We start from the raw sequence: 19,057 nt of genomic DNA, 5'->3' as shown, positions 1-19,057 counted from the left end.
CTTAGGCAAGTTTTCAGCTTAACTGTATATTTTTTGTGTTGCAAAATTTGCTTTATAATAAATTTTTCTCAACTCAGCATCCATTTAATTTGCAGAGTTCTCCTTAGTTTGGTGTCACTCTAATTTTGCTAAGAGTGCTGCATATAGGTCTTAAACTTGGCAAACTCATGATTAGATGGTAAGGTTAGTTTTCTTATTTGTACACATTATTGTAATACAAATGGGTCTTTTTACAAAAAGAAAACAAAGGGGGGAAATCTATTAAAAATTATAAGCAGCTTTGTAATATATCCTCCCATTTGTGGCTCAGTTGCTACCATTAAAATATAAAAGGTTGTTCTGGTATTGTCCTAATGTCTGCCCACAAACAAATCTTTATGTACTTACGACTTAAAAATAAAATGCCACACAGTAGACCACACAGTTCTACAGATATGGTAACCCTTCTTTTTTGTGTGCATTGATCAGCATTGAAACAATTATTGAACTGTCATGCTTAAGATGTATAGTTAACATGGTGTTGAGGTGAATGAGGCAGTTAATAGTTCTTAGAGATGTTCTTTCAGATATACATCACAGGATTGGTTTCCACTTAGTCCATATTTTGAAAGTTTATCTTTACGACCTTAATGGCTAAAGAACTCCCATTGTTATGAAACCTTAGATTCTGATAGTGTCCAGGATAAAAGCTGAAGGCACCAATCATCCTAATGTAGCAGATAAGTTTCTTTGTAAGCAGATAATGTTGCAGCAGATAATGTTGCAGTGGTGTTTCTAGTGTAAGGAATATATGTGAGGTTCCACTCAAGCCATGGATATTTATAAAGATAAAGCTTCAAATTGAAACTTCTGCATAGGTGTGAAAATCATTCATTCTTATTGTTCTCAGTTAACATCTCCCCCTCCCTCTCCGGAAAAAAAGAACATACTACCTCTCCAAAGAGGTATTCCTCATGGCATGTATTAATTTATAGATCATATAATCGATAGATATTCCTTTTAGAGAGATATGCAAATTGTTTTGGATGGTACTAGTTTATGAAACACTTTACAAATTCTTTCCCATGATGTCTTTTTCTTAGGGTATGTACATTAAATCAACATATGATGGTCTTCATGTAATTACTGGAACAACAGAAAATGTAAGTATTGTTAATACTGTGCATTCAGGCCTGGAAGCTTTTTTGACCTTACATTTAGTTAATGCCTTCCCTTTGCTGCAGACTATGTTTTGCTTGTAAAATTATGCTAGTTTCCTGTAAAGGAATGGTATGCTGGAGGGCAAAAATGAGGTTGCTTTTGTTTATTAATCTCAGAATTTGAGAGTCTCCGGTAGGTTCCATGACAGTCAACTTTATTTCATTCTTGCAAGGTATTAAAAATGTGTCCCTTGATCAAGTTAGGAGGTAGCTCTTTTGTGGGGGTTTTTTTGGACTGTGTAAAAGATAAATGTTTGTAATATGTACTGACTAATATGCTGGAATTTGCTGGGGCACAAGAAAAATTAGTTTTTTATCTCTATCAAACTTTATTTGATTTTTTTTAATGTGTAAAACCATGGAAATAAGGATATGCTTTGAATTTGACATTAAAAATGTTTTTGTACATTTCTGCATAGACATCTGAATAAAATTTGAAGTAGGAGGTGTAGTTGTAGCCTTATCAATTCCAGGATGAGTGGGTGAAGTAATATTTATTGGACCAAATTCTGTTAGTGAGAGGCACAAGCTTTCAATCCACAGAGACCTGAAGAAGAGCTTTGTTGTGGTTCAAAAGCTTGTCTGTCTGTCTCTCTCTCTCACCCTCACCCTCACCAATGAAAGTTGGTTCAATAAAAGATAATAACTCTCCTACCTTGTCTGTCCATAGTAGAGATCACTTATTTGATGTAAAGCTACTCACTGAAGGACAGCAAAGGGAACTCAAAGCCAAACACAAATGCATACTTTTCAGCTACCTTATAGTGTTCTTTCCCCTTCTTCTACTCCCTTTTATGGGTGCACAGAGCAGGGGTGACAGAAATGTCACCATTAGGAAGTTAGCAAGCTGAAGTTTTTTCTTAGGGGGTTAATCCATAAAAATAGATATAGAGTAAGCCTCTAACAGAAGACTGTAGCTTTCAGGACAGTTTAGTCCTCAATTTCTCTTGAGGACTTTGATGATGCTCATTCAAACCTGCAGAAATACTTGTTCTACTGTGCTACTGTATCATTTCCTGACAAGCATGAAGAGCATAAAAATACTGAATAGTATTATATCTGATTTTTACCTGGGAACTCTGGAAATATTTCATGCCAAAAAGAATAGGAGTGTATTTGGGAAATAGGTGGTGGGCTCCTATCCTTCCACAGGAGCTTTCTTGGAGCCTTGGACATTTCTTCTTTCTCTTACTGAAGATAATGTTAATGAGCTGTAGTCTATAATATATCTGGGGTAGGAGCTCTGTGAACACCATCCTTCCTGGAAGCAGAAACAACATAAGCCATTATGGGACAGGAAGTCTCTCAGTGACCAATCAGACCCACAGCTTTCAAGTGGAATTAACTATACTTCAGTGTTGATGCAGAAGGGTTGTGATATTTCTGGGAGATATAAGTAAAAATGAGAGAAGTTTTGAAATTTGAATTTCTGTTAAACTTAAAAAAACCTAAGACATGCTACCAACTCAGTCTACAGATGACTGTGGTGATGTATTTCACAAAGGTGAAGGTAATGAATTCCCTGAAAAATTGTGTGATTTCATTCCTGTTTTCCTACATGATGCAATTCTAATTCTATAGTACCAGAAGTTTATGAAGAGGAAACAAACACAATGGCTTTTTTATTTGGTCTTGATAAGTTGCACACACTGGAGCCCTGCTGTATTAAGTAAGCTTCAGCCTACCAGTTGGATATGGACATAATACTACTGATGCAGTTTTAATGATGATACTGACATTCAAGAGGAAGCATCTACAGATTCTGGGAAGACTGATATCCATCATTACTTGGAAGACATTCCATATCTTTTTTGCATTCATAGATTGCAATCTGGGATGCTACTGGACTTCTAAATGGAAGTGTCTGTAAAATTCTCTTTGCATCTATTTATGCCCAACTGAAGCATTTCATAGCTATTGTAACCTCCAGTTAGTATTTATGCAATATTCCTTCCATAAAGTTACCTTAGAAGACCACTGAGAAGTTATTTCGTGGGCAAAGTACCTATATGCTCAGTATTGTAAAGCATGCTGTGAATATTACGTTTGTTATCCTTCAATTGCTTTCCAAGTACAATTCAAGGCTTTGTTATCCATCTATACCACCTGCTGTGATTTGGCTTTTGGCAAAATTATAAGCAACTTCTCTCCCAATATACCATTTTAGTAGTTAAAATTAGGTGGGCATTTCTGCTATAAATCTTTAATACTTGGAGAGAATGGCGTAGGGTTTTCCATGAAGGTTCTTTTGAATTTATATACTGTGTTTCCTCTGGTGGTCCTGCAGAGCTAGGATCCTGTAGTGTTAGAGCTATGTCTAGACTACAGAGTTTTGTCAGAAAAACGGCCATTTTTCTGACAGAACTTGATTTACGTCCACAATGCAAGCACGTTCTTTCAACAGTAAATCGAAAGAACGGAGCACTTTTTGCACAATTGGTAATCCTCATTCTACGAGGAAGAAGCCCTTTTGTGAAAGAGCTCTTTCACAAAAAGGTGTGGGTGATGGGGAAGAGGGAGTGTTTTTGGAAGAGGAGGCAAGAGGAAAAAGCACAGGTGCCCTGGTGGCCATTCCATCCACAGCAGTCACTGCTTACATGCGAGATAGCATCCAGGTGGCCTGGACACTATCTTTTGAAAAAGAGCATCACTTTTTCAATGCACTTTTGCAGTGTGAACGCTCTCTTGAGCAAGAATTTTTTTCAGAAGATTTCTTCCAAAAAAAGCTTCTTGCGCAAGAAGCCTGAAGCCTAGTTGTAGCCTTAGTCTCATGGTTCAAGGCTTATCTCTGTACTCAGACTTCAGCTTAAGAGTAATGATTAAGTGGGACGTATTGCAGCAGGGTGATGGGTCAGGCATGAGCATATGATGTGGGGAGGGAGTTTGTACATGGGTCAAATGACTGTTGGATGCTTTTTTACAATTCATAATATAAACACAAGTATATAAGAAAAACAGACTTGATTCATTAGTTGAAAGCAGACTTGTCATTATTTGCTAAATTAAATGTCTAATTCTCTGATAATTATCCTGGGAATAGATTCCCGAGGAAATATTTTCATACTGGTGTCATGTTGTGACATGTATCAGTCCACACGTTAGTGCTTTGAGAGTGAGATCTTTACTTTTTTATTCTAACAATCACCATATGAAGCTCTTAGAAAGTAGTTATTTATAAAGTCCCTCCTCTGCTTTCACAAAACTAAACTGTGAAATTAAATACTCATCAATGCTGGTGTCTATATTAATTCCTACTTGGAAAACCAGCCAATCACAAAATACGCAACCCTCTAAAAAGAAGATTGCAATTATCTCTAGTATTGAAAGGGTTTGGTGAGTAGCCAGCACTTCAGTTTACACAGCACCACACAGGGTATTCTGTGGTTAAATGGGTGGCCCTCTTCCTTAACACATATGCTGACTCAGCTTATTATGATGAGATCTGCATGGACAATTTGACTGCAAGAGGAAAATATTTTGAGAGACAACTTGGTTCAGTTATGCTATTATGAATAAATTGAATTCTGGACTTGGGGAATAGTCCATCTAAATCGTGTCTATTTTTGTAAAGCCACAAAATGATAAAAATTAATGTGCGTAATTCTACTAGCTCAATACAAAAACTTAACAGTTTTCTAGTGTTCCTAGAGCTTAGATCCTGATCGCTACTTTCATATTGTGACACTCTGATGCTGTGATTGATAACGTGAACTTCTGTATCTGTGCAGAGCCCAAATTAATGTGGCTTTACCTGTGTGCTATGAGCTGCAGGACTAGGTGGGAAGAATTGAAATATTGTGTTATTGAAAGCTTAGTTAGTGTAATTGTTTCGCATCAAGAGTAATTAGTCTATGGTAAATGTTACAGACAAAGTGGGTAATGTAGTATCTTTAATCTGACCAACTTCTGTTGGTGAAAGAGACACGCTTTTGAGCTCCCCTGAGTTCTTCTAAGACAATAATGCAAATATTAGAGGTAGAAATATGAGAAATAGAAAAGTTGTTTTGAATTGAGGCTGTTGTTCAGACAAGGAAAACTACCTCTACCTATTCATCTTTGAAAGTATGGATTGTTACAGGATCCTTGTACTAGTTGCATCTCTGGAAACTAATAATAGTTTAGAAATATAAATATATAGTTTATCTATCTGAGCTACATAACCCGGATACTGATTATATCTGCATGCATATACCTTCAAAAACATTGATTTTTCTGATGCTTACTTGAAGTATTTGTTTTAAATAGATTAGAACATAAAAAAGTTGAAAAGAATATTTATGGAGCTGTTATCCATTCAAGCTTTGGCACTGAGTATTAACAGAAAGTGGGCCTCTAATATTTAGTTATTAGATGACTTAAAAATAATTGGTCATTTATTAGAATTAAAAAGGCATCTCTAGAATGGCTTAAGCTTGATCATATAAATATTAATATATGTTTAACATTTGACTGTCTTGCATACAATTGTACAGAATATCGTCTCAAACAGTTATGAATGAATGTATTAAAAAATCTTTGTATTGATTTACTTCATTGGAGGATGTAATTATAAATCTAACCTGACTTACCTAGCTTAGCGATCATACTGCTGAAAGAGAGATGGTGACCAGTAAGAACTGTTTTCTTTATCATATCTTTTATTTTAAATTCAGTCACCTGCAGATCGGTGCAAGAAAATCCATGCTGGAGATGAAGTGATTCAAGTTAACCACCAAACTGTGGTATGTATAATATGTTCTGTGTCACTTGGAGATAAAGGCACATTGGCATATCAGTATGTATGCAGAAGAAATGTGTAGAAATGTTATATATTTTGCTAAACTAATAGTGGTTTTTACACGTAAGGTTTTTTTAATACCCTGTCTTCTGCCCCACACCTTTCAAATGCACTTAATGTGTAACAGAATCATACAGTATCTGGGAGAGTAAAACGTTTGGTGTTCATGCTTATTCTATATCACCTGAACAAGGAATTAGTTCTTTACACGACACATAAACTGTGAAACTCTTTGCCAGAGGATGTTGTAAAGGGCAGGACTATAACAGGGTTAAAGAAAAAAAGAACTAGGTAAGTTGATGGAGATAGGTCCATCAATGGCTTTAGCAGGGATGTAGAGGGATGGACAAGGATGGTGTCCATAGTGTCTGTTTGCCAGAAAGTGATGATCGATCACTTAATGATTACAGGTTGTGTTCATTCTTTCTGAAGAGCCCGGCATTGGTAACTGTAGGAAGACAAAGGACTGGGCTAGGTCAGTGGTTCTCAAAGTGTGGTCCGTAGATCACCAGTGGTCCATGACAGTCTTGCAGGTGATCTGCAGGCTCAGGACTCCCCCTACCTCACAGCGGGGAGCTCGCGCTGCAATCCAGCCCCGCACGCCCCCCCATGAGATTGGCTTTCTGCTGCAGGTGGGGGGAGCCCCAAGCCTCACAGGCCGGATCTAGCTTATGTGGGGAAGAAGTGGCCCTGCATAATGCTGCTGCGCACCCTCCCCCAGGCTGCAGAAATGGCATTGCAGGAAACCACACACCTGGAGGCTTTCCCTGCTGCTCTCATTCCCAGCCAGACTCCCACCCTGAGCCTGCTCTTGCACCCTACCTCCCTACTCCCAATCCTCTCTTACACCCTACCTCCTTTTCTCCACCTTCCACCCAGACCTCACATCTTAAACTCACTCCTGCATCCAACCTTCCAGCCAGACCCCACCCCATTCTGCAACCATTTTGTCATCGTGGGTGGTGGTATGTGGAAAGGTTTGTGTTGAGCACGGTGGTCCATGGGCCAAAAAGTTTGAGAACTACTGAGCTAGATGGACTTTTGGTCTGACCTAATGTGGTGGTTATTATGCATACTATGGGAGATGTTGAATTACCTTAGATAGGTGAATTTCCGGATAACCTAGAAAATTTTCATTTTGACAAGGCATTATCAGTGGATGTTCCTCTGTTCTAGGTAATAGAAGTTCTGTATCAGAGAGATTCAGGTAATTACAGTGGTTCTTTATTTGCAGGTTATAGACTGACATAACTAGCTAAGAACAGGAAAGTTTCTTTAATTTGAAGTTTAATAGAATGCCCCTTGCTTGAGTTTGTGTGCTAGGGGGAAAAAAGTGTATATATAGTTACTATAGTTACTAAACTTTACTATAGTAAAGTTTGCAGATGATACCAAACTGTTTAGGATAGTCAAGACAGAAGCAGACTGTGAGGGACTCCAAGAAGATCTCACCAAACTGAGTGATTGGGCAACAAAATGGCAAATGAAATGTAATGTGGATAAGTGTAAAGTAATGCACATCGGGAAAAATAACCACAACTATACATACAGTATCATGGGGGCTAATTTGGCTACGACAAATCAGGAAAGAGATCTTGGAGTTATCGTGGACAGTTCTCTGAAAACTTCCACACAGTGTGCAGCGGCGGTCAAAAAGGCAAATAGGATGCTAGGAATTATTAGGAAAGGGATAGAAAATAAGACCCAGAATATCTTACTGCCCCTGTATAAAACTATGGTACGCCCACATCTTGAATACTGTGTACAGATGTGGTGTCCTCACCTCAAAAAAGATATTTTGGCCTTGGAAAGGGTTCAGAAAAGGGCAACTAAAATGATTAGGGGTTTGGAACGGGTCCCATATGAGGAGAGGCTAAAGAGACTGGGACTTTTCAGTTTAGAAAAGAGGAGACTGAGGGGGGATATGATAGAGGTCTATAAAATCATGAGTGGTGTGGAGAGGGCTGATAAAGAAAAGTTATTTATTAGTTCCCATAATAGAAGAACTAGAGGACACCAAATGAAATTAATGGGTAGCAGGTTTAAAACTAATAAAAGGAAGTTCTTCTTCACATAGCGTGTTGTCAGCCTGTGGAACTCCTTGCCAGAGGAGGCTGTGAAGGCTAGGACTATAATAGAGTTTAAAGAGAAGCTGGATAAATTCATGGAGGTTAGGTCCATAAAAGGCTATTAGCCAGGAGATAAAATGGTGTCCCTGGCCTCTGTTTGTCAGAGGCTGGAGAGGGATGGCAGGAGACAAATCGCTTGATCATTGTCTTCGGTCCACCCTCTCTGGGGCACCTAGTGCTGGCCACTGTCGGTAGACAGGATACTGGGCTAGATGGACCTTTGGTCTGACCCAGTACGGCCATTCTTATGTTCTTATTCAGATTTAATCTACTTTTTCAAAATGGGAAATTAGGAGGAAAAAAAAATTCATAATAATTCCTTATTATCATTACAAAAACTGAAGTGTTTTATATTAGTTTCTGCTAACCTTATTTAGGACTGTTGAACTACTGCAATCTAAAGAAAAAATCTATTTTTCTAAGAGGTTTTACAATATACCTCTTATATAACAAAAGAAATGTAATTTAATAAGGGACACTTTGTTTATTCATGTACAGGCAGTCCCCGGGTTACGTACAAGATAGGGACTGTAGGTTTGTTCTTAAGTTGAATCTGTATGTAAGTCGGAACTGGCGTCCAGATTCAGCTGCTGACTTAAGAACCCCAAGCTTCCCCAAGTCAGCTGCTGCTGAAACTGATGAGTGCTGATTCCAGAAAGCCTGGGGCAGAGCAACTCTGCCTCGGGCTTCCTGTAGTCAGCGCTGGTCAGTTTCAGCAGTGGCTGACTTGGGGACGCCTGGGGCAGAGCAGCTGGGGTGCTGCTGGGTTGCTCCAGTAGCACGGCTCCTCGGCGCTACTGGAGCAATCCAGCAGCACCCCAGCTGCTCTGCCTCAGGCGTCCTGATTCAGCCGCTGCTGAAACTGACCAGCAGCGGCTGAATCAGGACCTGGGGCAGAGCAGCTGGGGTGCTGCCGGGTTGGTCCAGTAGTGCCCAGAGCGGGTGCTGCAGGACCAATCTGCAGTGCCCCAGCTGCTCTGCTCCAGGGTCCAAAACAAAAGCCTGGTCTGCTGGGGGGGGGCACACTATCCGCGCCCCCCCCCCCCCCCCCAGCAGACCAGGGACATGGGGAGCAGAGCAGCAGCGGCAGCGGCGTGCCGCGCCTCTGAGGCTTTGCTCTGGCAAAGTTTCAGAGGTGCGGGACACCCCCCCCTCCACGGCTGCGGCTTCAGTCGTGGTGCCTGTGGTCTGCTGGGGACCGTCCCCAGCAGACCACAGGCACCGGGTCTCAAGCGGCAGCAGCGGCGGTTCCCGCGCTTCTGAGGCTTTGCTCTGGCAAAGCCTCAGAAGCGCGGGAACCCGCCCGGTGCCCCTGGTCTGCTGGAGACGGTCTCCAGCAGACCAGGGGCACCGGAGCAGCTTACGAACGGGGCTTTCTCGCCCCGGAGCTCGCAGGTAGCAATCCGCTACCTCGACCTCCTGGGCGAGAAAGCCCCGTTCATAAGTGCGGATCCGACATAAGTCGGATCCGCGTAAGTCGGGGACTGCCTGTATAGGCTATCCGCCTTTAATTAAGAATACAGAAAATAATACATTTTTAATAATAAGTATTCTGGCAAACAGTTTAAATTACAAAAAAATTTCTAAAATTTCATTAGTATAGCAATAATTTTTAAAAATATGTCTCTTAATTCCTAGCAGAGTTATGATTATGAAATAGTACAGTACATCAGCTTCTCTGCGCAAGTCATTCTAGTATTTCATTATGCCCTCCAGCTAAATTTGATAACAAAAATATACTGTACATATGTGAAAGTTAACTGATAAGATGATACCTTTTGTGCTAGGGAATTTAAATTGATAAACCTAACCCGAGCAGGGTAAGGTGGAGTTTTTTCCATGTAATTTATTTGTGTAATATTTGTTTCAATTTGTACTATTAATTTCAACTGTATACACTGCTAAATCAAGGTGCTGGTATACATGCACACACTTTGTGAGCCTTTTCTTTATTTTTCCCAACTACGGGAAGGAAGCAAAGCACCTTTCAGTCTTTAAAAACTTTTCACATCAAAAGTATATTAAAATCAATCAAAAGGTATAGAAGTCCTAAGAAACATACCAACAATCAGTCTCCATACTGGAATGAATGTTCTTCCTATTATTTTCAATTAAAATTATCACTAAATTGTGTAGTCATCCTAAAAATTTCAACTTTCTGGTGATAAATCTGATTTTCTTGCCACATATACACTGGCTTTACTTTCTGATCAGGGCAAAGTTTTACTTGTCAATAATATGACTGAAATCATGAGATGATGTTTTGTAATCTAAGAATCATAGTTCCACTTTACATTAACTTCAGAAATATTTTCTCCTAAACATAAACCAGGTACAGTGAAAGCTTTGTTATCCGGCACTCTGTTAACTAGAAAACTTTGTTAACTGGCATTGCCCCCAGCCACAATACTGTCACATCTTCAGGCGCACAGAACTGGCTTGGTTTACTATGATTGGCTTAACAAATTTTTATTTAAGAAGTACTAATCATCTTTAACTCAAAATAGAAATGTGAGACCAACCGCCTCACACTACAAAACTACCAATGTTAAAAACCTGAGTTTTACTATTATTGTCCATTGGTTTTTCCTAGGTTGATGGGACCCTCAGATAACTGGACCCTCAGAATTTTTAGATAACCAGAATTCCCTAATCCCCGAGCGTGCCAGATAACACAGGTTTTACTGTACCAGAACTTGATTTTTGAGGGTGTAAAATTCCTTTGCAATTTATTTAAAAAGAAATTATTAAACTAAGAACGTATGAAAAATCCATTTGTCTACAGTACCAAACATGACAATTGTCTCAGACCATATTGTGTGTTTTGTATTCCACACCTTACATTTTTAATACATATTATTCTTCTTATAATAAGAATAACTCTATGTGGAATGTTACAGTATTCAGAAGAACATTGTAAATATTGTGATATTATGGAGCTAATAAAAGTCTGAGTCTTATCTCCTAGAAACTAGATTTCAAATACTTGTACATTTTAATATTTGTGGCCTCGCTTCCACCAGGACCTTTTCCCTTTCTCTTTCTCAAATGGAGAGAATATATAGCGGGAGAAAAAATCATGGATGCAATGATTGTATAGATATGTGTTTTGATTGAATGATTCAGTGTGATCTCACTGCACTCTATGGGCTCATCTAGACTACGGGAATTTGCATATCTTCTTCTGATTGCAAAAGTGAAAGTAGTTAAGACGCAGCTTTTTCGACGAACCCCTCTTTGTTGAAAAGCCACATAAACCTCCTTTTTTGAGGAAGAGCAGCTTTTCGACGAAGGGAGGAGGTTAGCCGAAAAAGCCATGTCTTAACTACTTCCACTTTTGAAAGCTCCGCTTTCAAAATATCTTCTTTCGACCGTTCCCTATAGTCTAGATGTGCCCTACGTTTTTTCTTTGAGGATCAGAAACTTATAAGCATCAGTCATGCAGATTCTGGTCTCTAATATTCCATTTCACTGGAAAATATATTCTGTTTTGTGTTTTTTATTATGGCAGAAGTCACAGCCTCCAGTCATAATCAGACCCTGTTGTGCTAATTACTGAACAGGCTTATCCTTCTCATGAAGAACTTGCAATCTAACTCTGGGGAGCCATTTTCTCTGAAAAAAGATAAATAGGTCAATTGCAGTTTCAGCTTTTTTAGAGGCTCAGGAACATTTGGAATCATTTCTGATGATTTTATACTCTGAATTTTCCAGCCCTTTTAATTTTTAAGCATATGTTTGTTCTCACTTAGACTATTATTACCCAATTGAGGCTGCGGGTTCTCTTTTCAATCTTGCTCCTGTAGACCATCTCTTACTCTCATTCCTTTTCAAGTCCTTCTTTAAAGTTAAAATAATTATTACCAAGCCACTGGAGATTTACAATAGAACTATAGACAAATATTATTAACCTACAGTTGACAAGAATTTGGTACCTAGCTTTTGGGAAACCTAACCATAATTTTACTAAAAAAGATTTAGTTTAACTTTAACATAAACTGAAAAATTGAGAAAAATGTTGAATAATATTTTTGCTTATATTTTTAAAAATTAATACTACATTTTCAGTGCTAATTTTTCTGCTGCAACATGAGAATGAATATAAATTATGGAAAAGAAAATGTAAATTTATAACTCTGCATGATGAACAAGATTTTCAGCTAACTCCTGACACAAAATCAATATTTAAATCTTGAGAAAACTGCTTCTTTGCAAATGTCTGATGATTTTAAAATAAACAGCATAACAAACTGGAAAAGTAAGATAAATGGCTTAGCTTATTTTCATGATACATGTTCCAATTAATGTGTTCTTATGCTGAATGTCAAATCATTCTTTGTTGGCATCCTCTGTACAAGTGCTGATACTTAATGCATATGGTTATTCAAATTGGCACTGGAATCAAAGGGTCTCAAATGAGAGTCCTGATTTTTTTATGCTGCATTGTTACAAATCCTACATAATACAACACAATCCATTTTTCTGGCATAACCATTGGAATTTATATATATTTTTATTAATGTTAAAAATAAAGTTTTTAGTTTATAAAATAAGTTGACTTGTAATTCAGAACTTCTTTGTTTATTTAAGTAGCTACTGCAGAGTTCCACCAATGCAAAATTTTGCTTTATCATTGCAGGCTGGAATCTTGAAGTACTCTAATGATTAGATGCTCATCTCTCCCACTGAAATTCAGTGAGTTTTTGGTTCCTCACTGAAAATTTCAGCGTTAATCTCCATAAAATTCCTTTTTGCCTAAAATATTTCTTGTACAAACATTAAAATAATTCCTAAACATAGCAAAATGTGTATAATGTACCAGTGCTCAAACTACTTCAACCCGTCTTAGACTCTCTTGATCAGCCAAAAAGTCATGGAAGAAAGGTTGGTAGCTCCCAGGTAAACTATTATTGCAGACATTTGACTCTAATTTTGGCTATGACTGTAGTAAAAACTGTATTTTAGGTTTATAAGGGAGAAACCACAGAAATATATGCTGATAGCATAGGATAACTGAGCAGTTGATGATTGTTGTTAATCTCCTGTAAAGTAGTATTTTCTGCTAATTTGGAAATGTCTTTGGCATATTATGTGCAGTTCTGATATAAGGTTGAGTTGATGTGTTGCTATATTTTATGCATTTTATTAGGCAAAATTCATCAGAAAATATGTGCTAGCATTTTCGACTGTCTACCAAGTGGATGTCGAAAACTAGGATAAAGTTAGCTAATTTGTGTACATTAGACAAACAAGGTGGATGAGGTGATAGTGGACTAACTTCTGTTTGTGAGAGAGACAAGCTTTGGAGACATACAGAGCTCTTCTTCAGGTCTGAGAATGAACTCCCAGCCTAGCAACATCATGTATTGTGGAATGGGTTATTTAATCTAAGTAGCACACATTAGAAGAGGCCATTCAAGGTAGAGTGGTCCGTTAACTCTACAGTCGTAGGACAAAAAGATGAGGATAGTGAGTAACAGATTATGGTAACAAGCCATAAATCCAGGGTCTCTGTTCAGTCCATGATTTTTGGTATCCAGCAGAGTAATGAATTTAAGCATCCAGGCTTGTCTTTTGAAAGAGTTGTGCGGGTTTCTTTTGAGGGTGAGGACTGAGAGGTAAGATATAGTTTTTGTTTGGTGAAAAATGTTCACCTACAGGTGATAGTGTTTTTGTTTTTAATCATTTTCCTATGTAAATTCATTTGAAAGCATAGAAGGTGTTTGGTTTCACATACATAATTGTTGCTGGGCATTTAGTACACTGGGTGAGGTATGCCACATGTTGTGATAGGCATATGTAGGGTCCATGAATCTTGAAAGTTATATTGTGGGAGATATTGTTAATTCTAGCAATGAAGATATGTGTGCACTATTGTTGTGATAGGGCCTGCTGCTGCTTTGAGTCGGCTTGGTCTAGTTTGTGGGAATATTTCTTATGATGATGAGTATAGATAGGTTGAGGGTTGTTTGAAGGCCAGAAGTGGGGGTTCAGGAAAGATTTCTTTCAAGATGGAATCTCCACTGAGTATGGGTGGTAGTTGTTGTATGGGGCAGTAGGTGACAAATAGGATATGTAGTCAGAAAGGGTTTAATTTCTGTTTTGAAACAGGTTCTTTCAGGGTATTTGGGGTGGCCTATTCCATGATGTAATCTATTTCTGCAGGGAAGAGGCCATGTTTGAGGAAGATAGTTTAAAATATGTTAAGGTGCATATCCTGGACTTTTTCCTTAGAGTATATTCTGTGGTATTTGAGTGCCTGGCTGCATATAACAGATTTCTTGTTGTGTTTAGGGTGGTTACAATGTTACACACAAAATCCATTTCTTACTAATATAGTCAGGGAGAGGAGACTCCAGCTAAGGGGAGCACATGACTTCTCCATGTGACTCCTCTCTTCCCTCCCCGCAGCGTGGGGCCCTCACTCTCTTCCTGTCCCTTCCTTACATCCATCCCATATTACCTGTGGATGGTTGAGCTCTGTCCTCCTGCTGCACCAGAAACTTTGGGGCAAAGCTTTCCCTGGAACCTCAGCCCTGCCCCCTGCCGTTTCACAGGACTGAGTTTCTGTCCTCCCTTTGTGTAGCACATCAGCAGCCCTGCTAGAGGGCAAGACTGCAGGTGATAACACTTGCTCCTTTCCATTCTGCCCCTCCCAGTGGGAAAATGAATGGAACTCTTAGCCCCGCCCCCCAGTCCTGTCCTGTAGCCTGCTGCTGTGGTACAGAGATGGAGACACTGCTCTGTGGAGGGCCAGGGAGAAGAGCTGGGGGTTCTGCTCTTTTCCCTACTGCCCCTACCAGCAAGGAAAAGAGCAGAACTTCCAGCTCTGCCCTCCAGTCTTCTCTTCCCATGGAGCTGCTACTATGTCTTTCGCAGCATGCCATACCAGCTACAAATTACTCGCTGGTATGGATTACCTGAGCATACCAGCCCACTTGCACTGCTGAGTGGCTCCCGGGTCTAGGATGATAGATGTGGTGATCTCTCTGTGGTTGTCTGTAAGTTTCCATTGCTGAAGCTGGTTGTAGTGTCCAGGAAATTGCTGCTAGTGTGGACATGTTAGAGAGAGTCTGATGGATGAGTAGTGGTTGCTGAAACTCTGGTGACAGTCTTATAAGGGAGTTTAAGTTTTCTGTCCAGAACATGGAAGTCAGTTACATATCTCAGATATAACTTAAAAAACAACAAATGGTCCTGCAGCACCTTAGAGACTAACAAAAAATGTAGATGGTATCATGAGCTTTCATGGGCATAAGTCACTTCTTCAGATGAATGGAGCGAGAGGTCCAGAGGTACAAATAATTTACATTTTTGTTAATATACATCCATCTACATGTTTTATTTGTCTATAACAGGGCTACTCAAAACACAGTGTGATTTAGGTTTACGCGGGGCTCAACACACAACCCACAGGAGAAGGTGCCAGAAACATCGGGGCACTGTGGGAAGGGCTGGCTGCTTAGCCTTGTGAGCAGAGATTGAAAGTTGCTAACTGGCTCACACTGGCCATGTTTGGATCTTGTGCCATGGCCAAGCAGGCCTACCTCTGTCCTGCATGGAGCGACGGACTCCCACATGGGGATGTCAGCTCTGCTGGGAATCCAGGACGGGGCTCCCAGGCACCTGTCATTTTTTTCCTCGCATGTCCAGCCTGACTCACCCAGGTCCCCACCCGCCGCAGATTGGAGCACTCTGGCTTGGAAACTTTTCTTTTTACAGTAAAATCACTCCAAGCAATGCACAACTTGAAGCTTCAAGCTAAACACCCAAAACACTGGTATACAATTTTCTTTTTAATAAGAAGCATTAAAAATGGCAACAAAGAAGAGACTCTTGTTGGCTGAACACAGGGTTTTCAACCCTGCCTGGGAGATGCAAACACTTGTATCCAGCTGACAGCAATTTAAGAAAAATTAAGATATATGTTCCTTACTGGAAGGTTTCTGTACTCAACAAGATATGTTCCATTCACCAGTTAAAAACAGTGATGCCATTACAGAAGCCTCCTTCAAAATGGCTGGGAACATAGGTAAATTGATAAAGCAGTGCTTCTTGGACTGCAGCGAATCACTTTTTGTGGAATTTAAAAACAAAGAGGATCTAGTTAAACAAATATCAAAACTGCAAGTGTCTGATTCAAATGTAGTAAGACGAATTGAAAGCATTTCAGGCAATCTGTTTTTTAAATTGCTAAAAGACATTGAAAGCACTGAGTATTTCAGTCTGGCAGTGAACAAATCTACTGATGGTCCAGACATATCTCAGCTCATAATCTGGGTGCATTTTTTTTAATGGCAAAAAATATGTTGAAGAAATGTTTACTCTGTTACCTTGGATGGGCCAAACAAGGGGATAGGACGCTTAATCTGCACTGATGGCATTTTTTGAAGGACCAGGAAAATGCATTGATTTGAAGAAGTTACTTCAGTAACAACTGATGGCACTCCTTCCATGGTTGGAAAAGAGAAGGGGCTAATTTCTTTGTTGAAGAAAAATCCATGGTTTCCAGATTTCTTTTCATACCATTGCATTCTGCACCAAAAACAGTTATGCAGCAAACTGAAGAGAAGATTTTTCAAGAGCACAATGGATAGTGTCACAAAAATCATCAACTTCATAGTTGCAAATGCCTTGTAACAGACAATTTCAAGCTTTAGTTGAGAAGTATGAAACACAGTATGGTGACTTAGCAATGCTTGCAGAACTCAGATGGCTGAGTCAAGGCAAAGTGTTAGATCAGTGTATGGATCTACCGCCTGCTGTACGAGTGTTTTTTGAGGCAAAGGATCACCAGAATATACTGTTATGTTTAGATGAAGAGATATTCCTTCAAACGTGGCTTTTCTCACTGATATGACTGTGAGTGGATCCCCTCGGAGAGCCATTTTGGGCTCAGCCTAGCCCCTCCCACTCACATGACAGGAAGCCAAGGGGCGTGGCTTAGACTATAAGAACTCTATCAGGGAGCTCAGTCAGGGCCCAGCCTCGGAGGGAGACAGAGGCCTGACCAGAGCTCCTGGCTGACAAGGCTGGGACCTGGCCTGGGCCTCCCACAGCCTCCTTCCGTGAGGCTGGCAAAGACCTCCTGGCCTGGGCCTCCAAGGCCTGGCCAGGCCTGCCAGCAGAGCCACCCTCGGAACCAGAGGCCCTGCTGGTGCCCAGGGATCCTGAGGACTTGCCTGAGCCAGAGGACCTGCCAGTACCTGGGGACGCTGAGGACCCACCTGAACCAGAGGACCTGCCGGGCCAGGAAAACCTCCCTAACTCCGAGGCCTGCCTGAACCTGGGGGACCTGGGAACCAGCTGGACGCGGAAGACCTGCAAGCCGCTGAAGCCTGGATTGGGCTGCCGAGACCCTCCTGGGACGATACCACCCCTGACTCCCTGACTGACCTGCTAGAGACACAGGTACCCGCTGAGGGGGAGACGGGAAGTGGCCCAGGGGGTAGCACAGGCTGATAGTAGCCCTAGGCCAGCACGTTGCGGGCTGGAGCCCCTGCTGAGCCAGCAGCAGCTGCTCTGTTGCATCCAGGGCCCTAGGCCGGGGCGCAGTGGAGTGGGTGGGCCTGCGCACCCCCCCACCTATTGGGTGGCTGTCTCCCCTTCACCACCACTGCAGGTGACCAGCCTGCCTCCCTCCTGAACAAGAGGACCCCCCAAACCTGTGTGCATTACCATGCCCTGAATCAGGGCCTAACTTGCCCCTTTGCTGAACTACTGTGTTTGTTTGCAGCCTGCCTGTACTCAGGCCTTGGCTCCACTTTGAACTGCTACTGGGGTTGTTGCTGCACAGCCTGGAAGCAGGCCTGGGCTTCTAAACTGTTAAGAGTTATTGCCCTGCCTGAAGCAAGGCCTGGGCTTTCAGACTGTTAAACTGTGGGGGTTTATTGGCCGCCCCGCTTGAACGAGGCTTGGGCCATCTGAACTTAGAACTGTTGTAACTGTGAGTGTTTGCTGCCCAGCCTGGGATCAAGCCTGGGCCTCTTAAAGCTGAGGGACTATTACTGCTGCCCTGCCCTGTACCAGGGCTAGGGCCCTACTAACTGAGGGTATGTCTACACTACCCCACTAGTTCGAACTAGCGGGGTAATGTAGGCATACCGCACTTGCAAATGAAGCCCGGGATTTGAATTTCCCAGGCTTCATTTGCATAAGTGGGGAGCCGCCATTTTTAAAACCCCGCTGGTTCGAACCCCGTGCAGCGCGGCTACACGGGGCTCGAACTAGGTAGTTCAGACTAGGATTCCTATTCCGAACTACCGGTACACCCCGTACAGTTCGAACTAGGAGGGTAGTGTAGACATACCCTGAGGACTTTGTTGCCCGACCTGAAGTAAGGCCGGGTGCCTGGACCGTTTGCCTCCAACCCAACCTGCGTAGTGCTGGGTACTTGAGCTATTGTCTCTCACCCCAACCTGATGCAAGGCCAGCTATAGACTTACTGACTGGGACCATTTTAAGTAGCAGATGTGCAGTGGGGCGGAGTGGCCGCCCACTGAGCCGGAGGCAGAGCAACCCCTCCAGAAAGCCTAACCAGTTTACAATGACATACCACTTAAATGCACTCAATCTTAGACTTCAAGACAAAGAAAAAAACCTGCCTTCTCTGATATGCGATGTTTCTGCATTTGAAACAAAACTGACCCCATTTGCAGATCAGCTTTGTGAGAAAGACTTAACTCACTTTCCCATCCTCAACTTGCAAGTGACAGAGCGGAGTGAACATGCATCTTTTTTTTCCCTAATTTTTTATGCAGTACATCTCAGAGCTGAAAACTGAATTTTCTTATTTTCTAGATGTAAAATCCCTGAAGACAGTTCTTGAATTTACTGAAAATCCATTTTCAGTTGAGGTAAAGGCTAGTCTCACCTTCAGCAGTGAGATTTGGTGTTGAGAGGGCCACATTTGGGCTATGTCTAGACTGCAGGCTTCTTTCGAAAGAGGCTCT

At 41.1% G+C, this 19,057-nt stretch overlaps 1 protein-coding gene across 7 annotated transcripts in view; it reads left to right on the top strand.

The window, feature by feature from the left end:
* The window catches only part of CNKSR2 (connector enhancer of kinase suppressor of Ras 2), a 377,408-nt gene that overhangs the window by 199,616 nt on the left and 158,735 nt on the right, over window positions 1–19,057 (top strand). For 6 of the 7 annotated variants that reach the window (XM_075913323.1, XM_075913322.1, XM_075913325.1 and 3 more), the window contains 2 exons: window positions 1,083–1,142; window positions 5,852–5,920. The exons of the other annotated variant lie outside the window; for it this stretch is intronic. In XM_075913323.1, the coding sequence (XP_075769438.1) occupies window positions 1,083–1,142; window positions 5,852–5,920 (129 nt within the window). The remainder of the gene's footprint in view (window positions 1–1,082; window positions 1,143–5,851; window positions 5,921–19,057) is intronic. 7 annotated transcript variants of the gene reach the window in all.

Source organism: Pelodiscus sinensis, chromosome 1, assembly GCF_049634645.1.
Source record: "Pelodiscus sinensis isolate JC-2024 chromosome 1, ASM4963464v1, whole genome shotgun sequence".
Taxonomy (NCBI): Eukaryota; Metazoa; Chordata; order Testudines; family Trionychidae; genus Pelodiscus; species Pelodiscus sinensis.
This window is presented reverse-complemented; position numbering and strand designations above follow the sequence as displayed.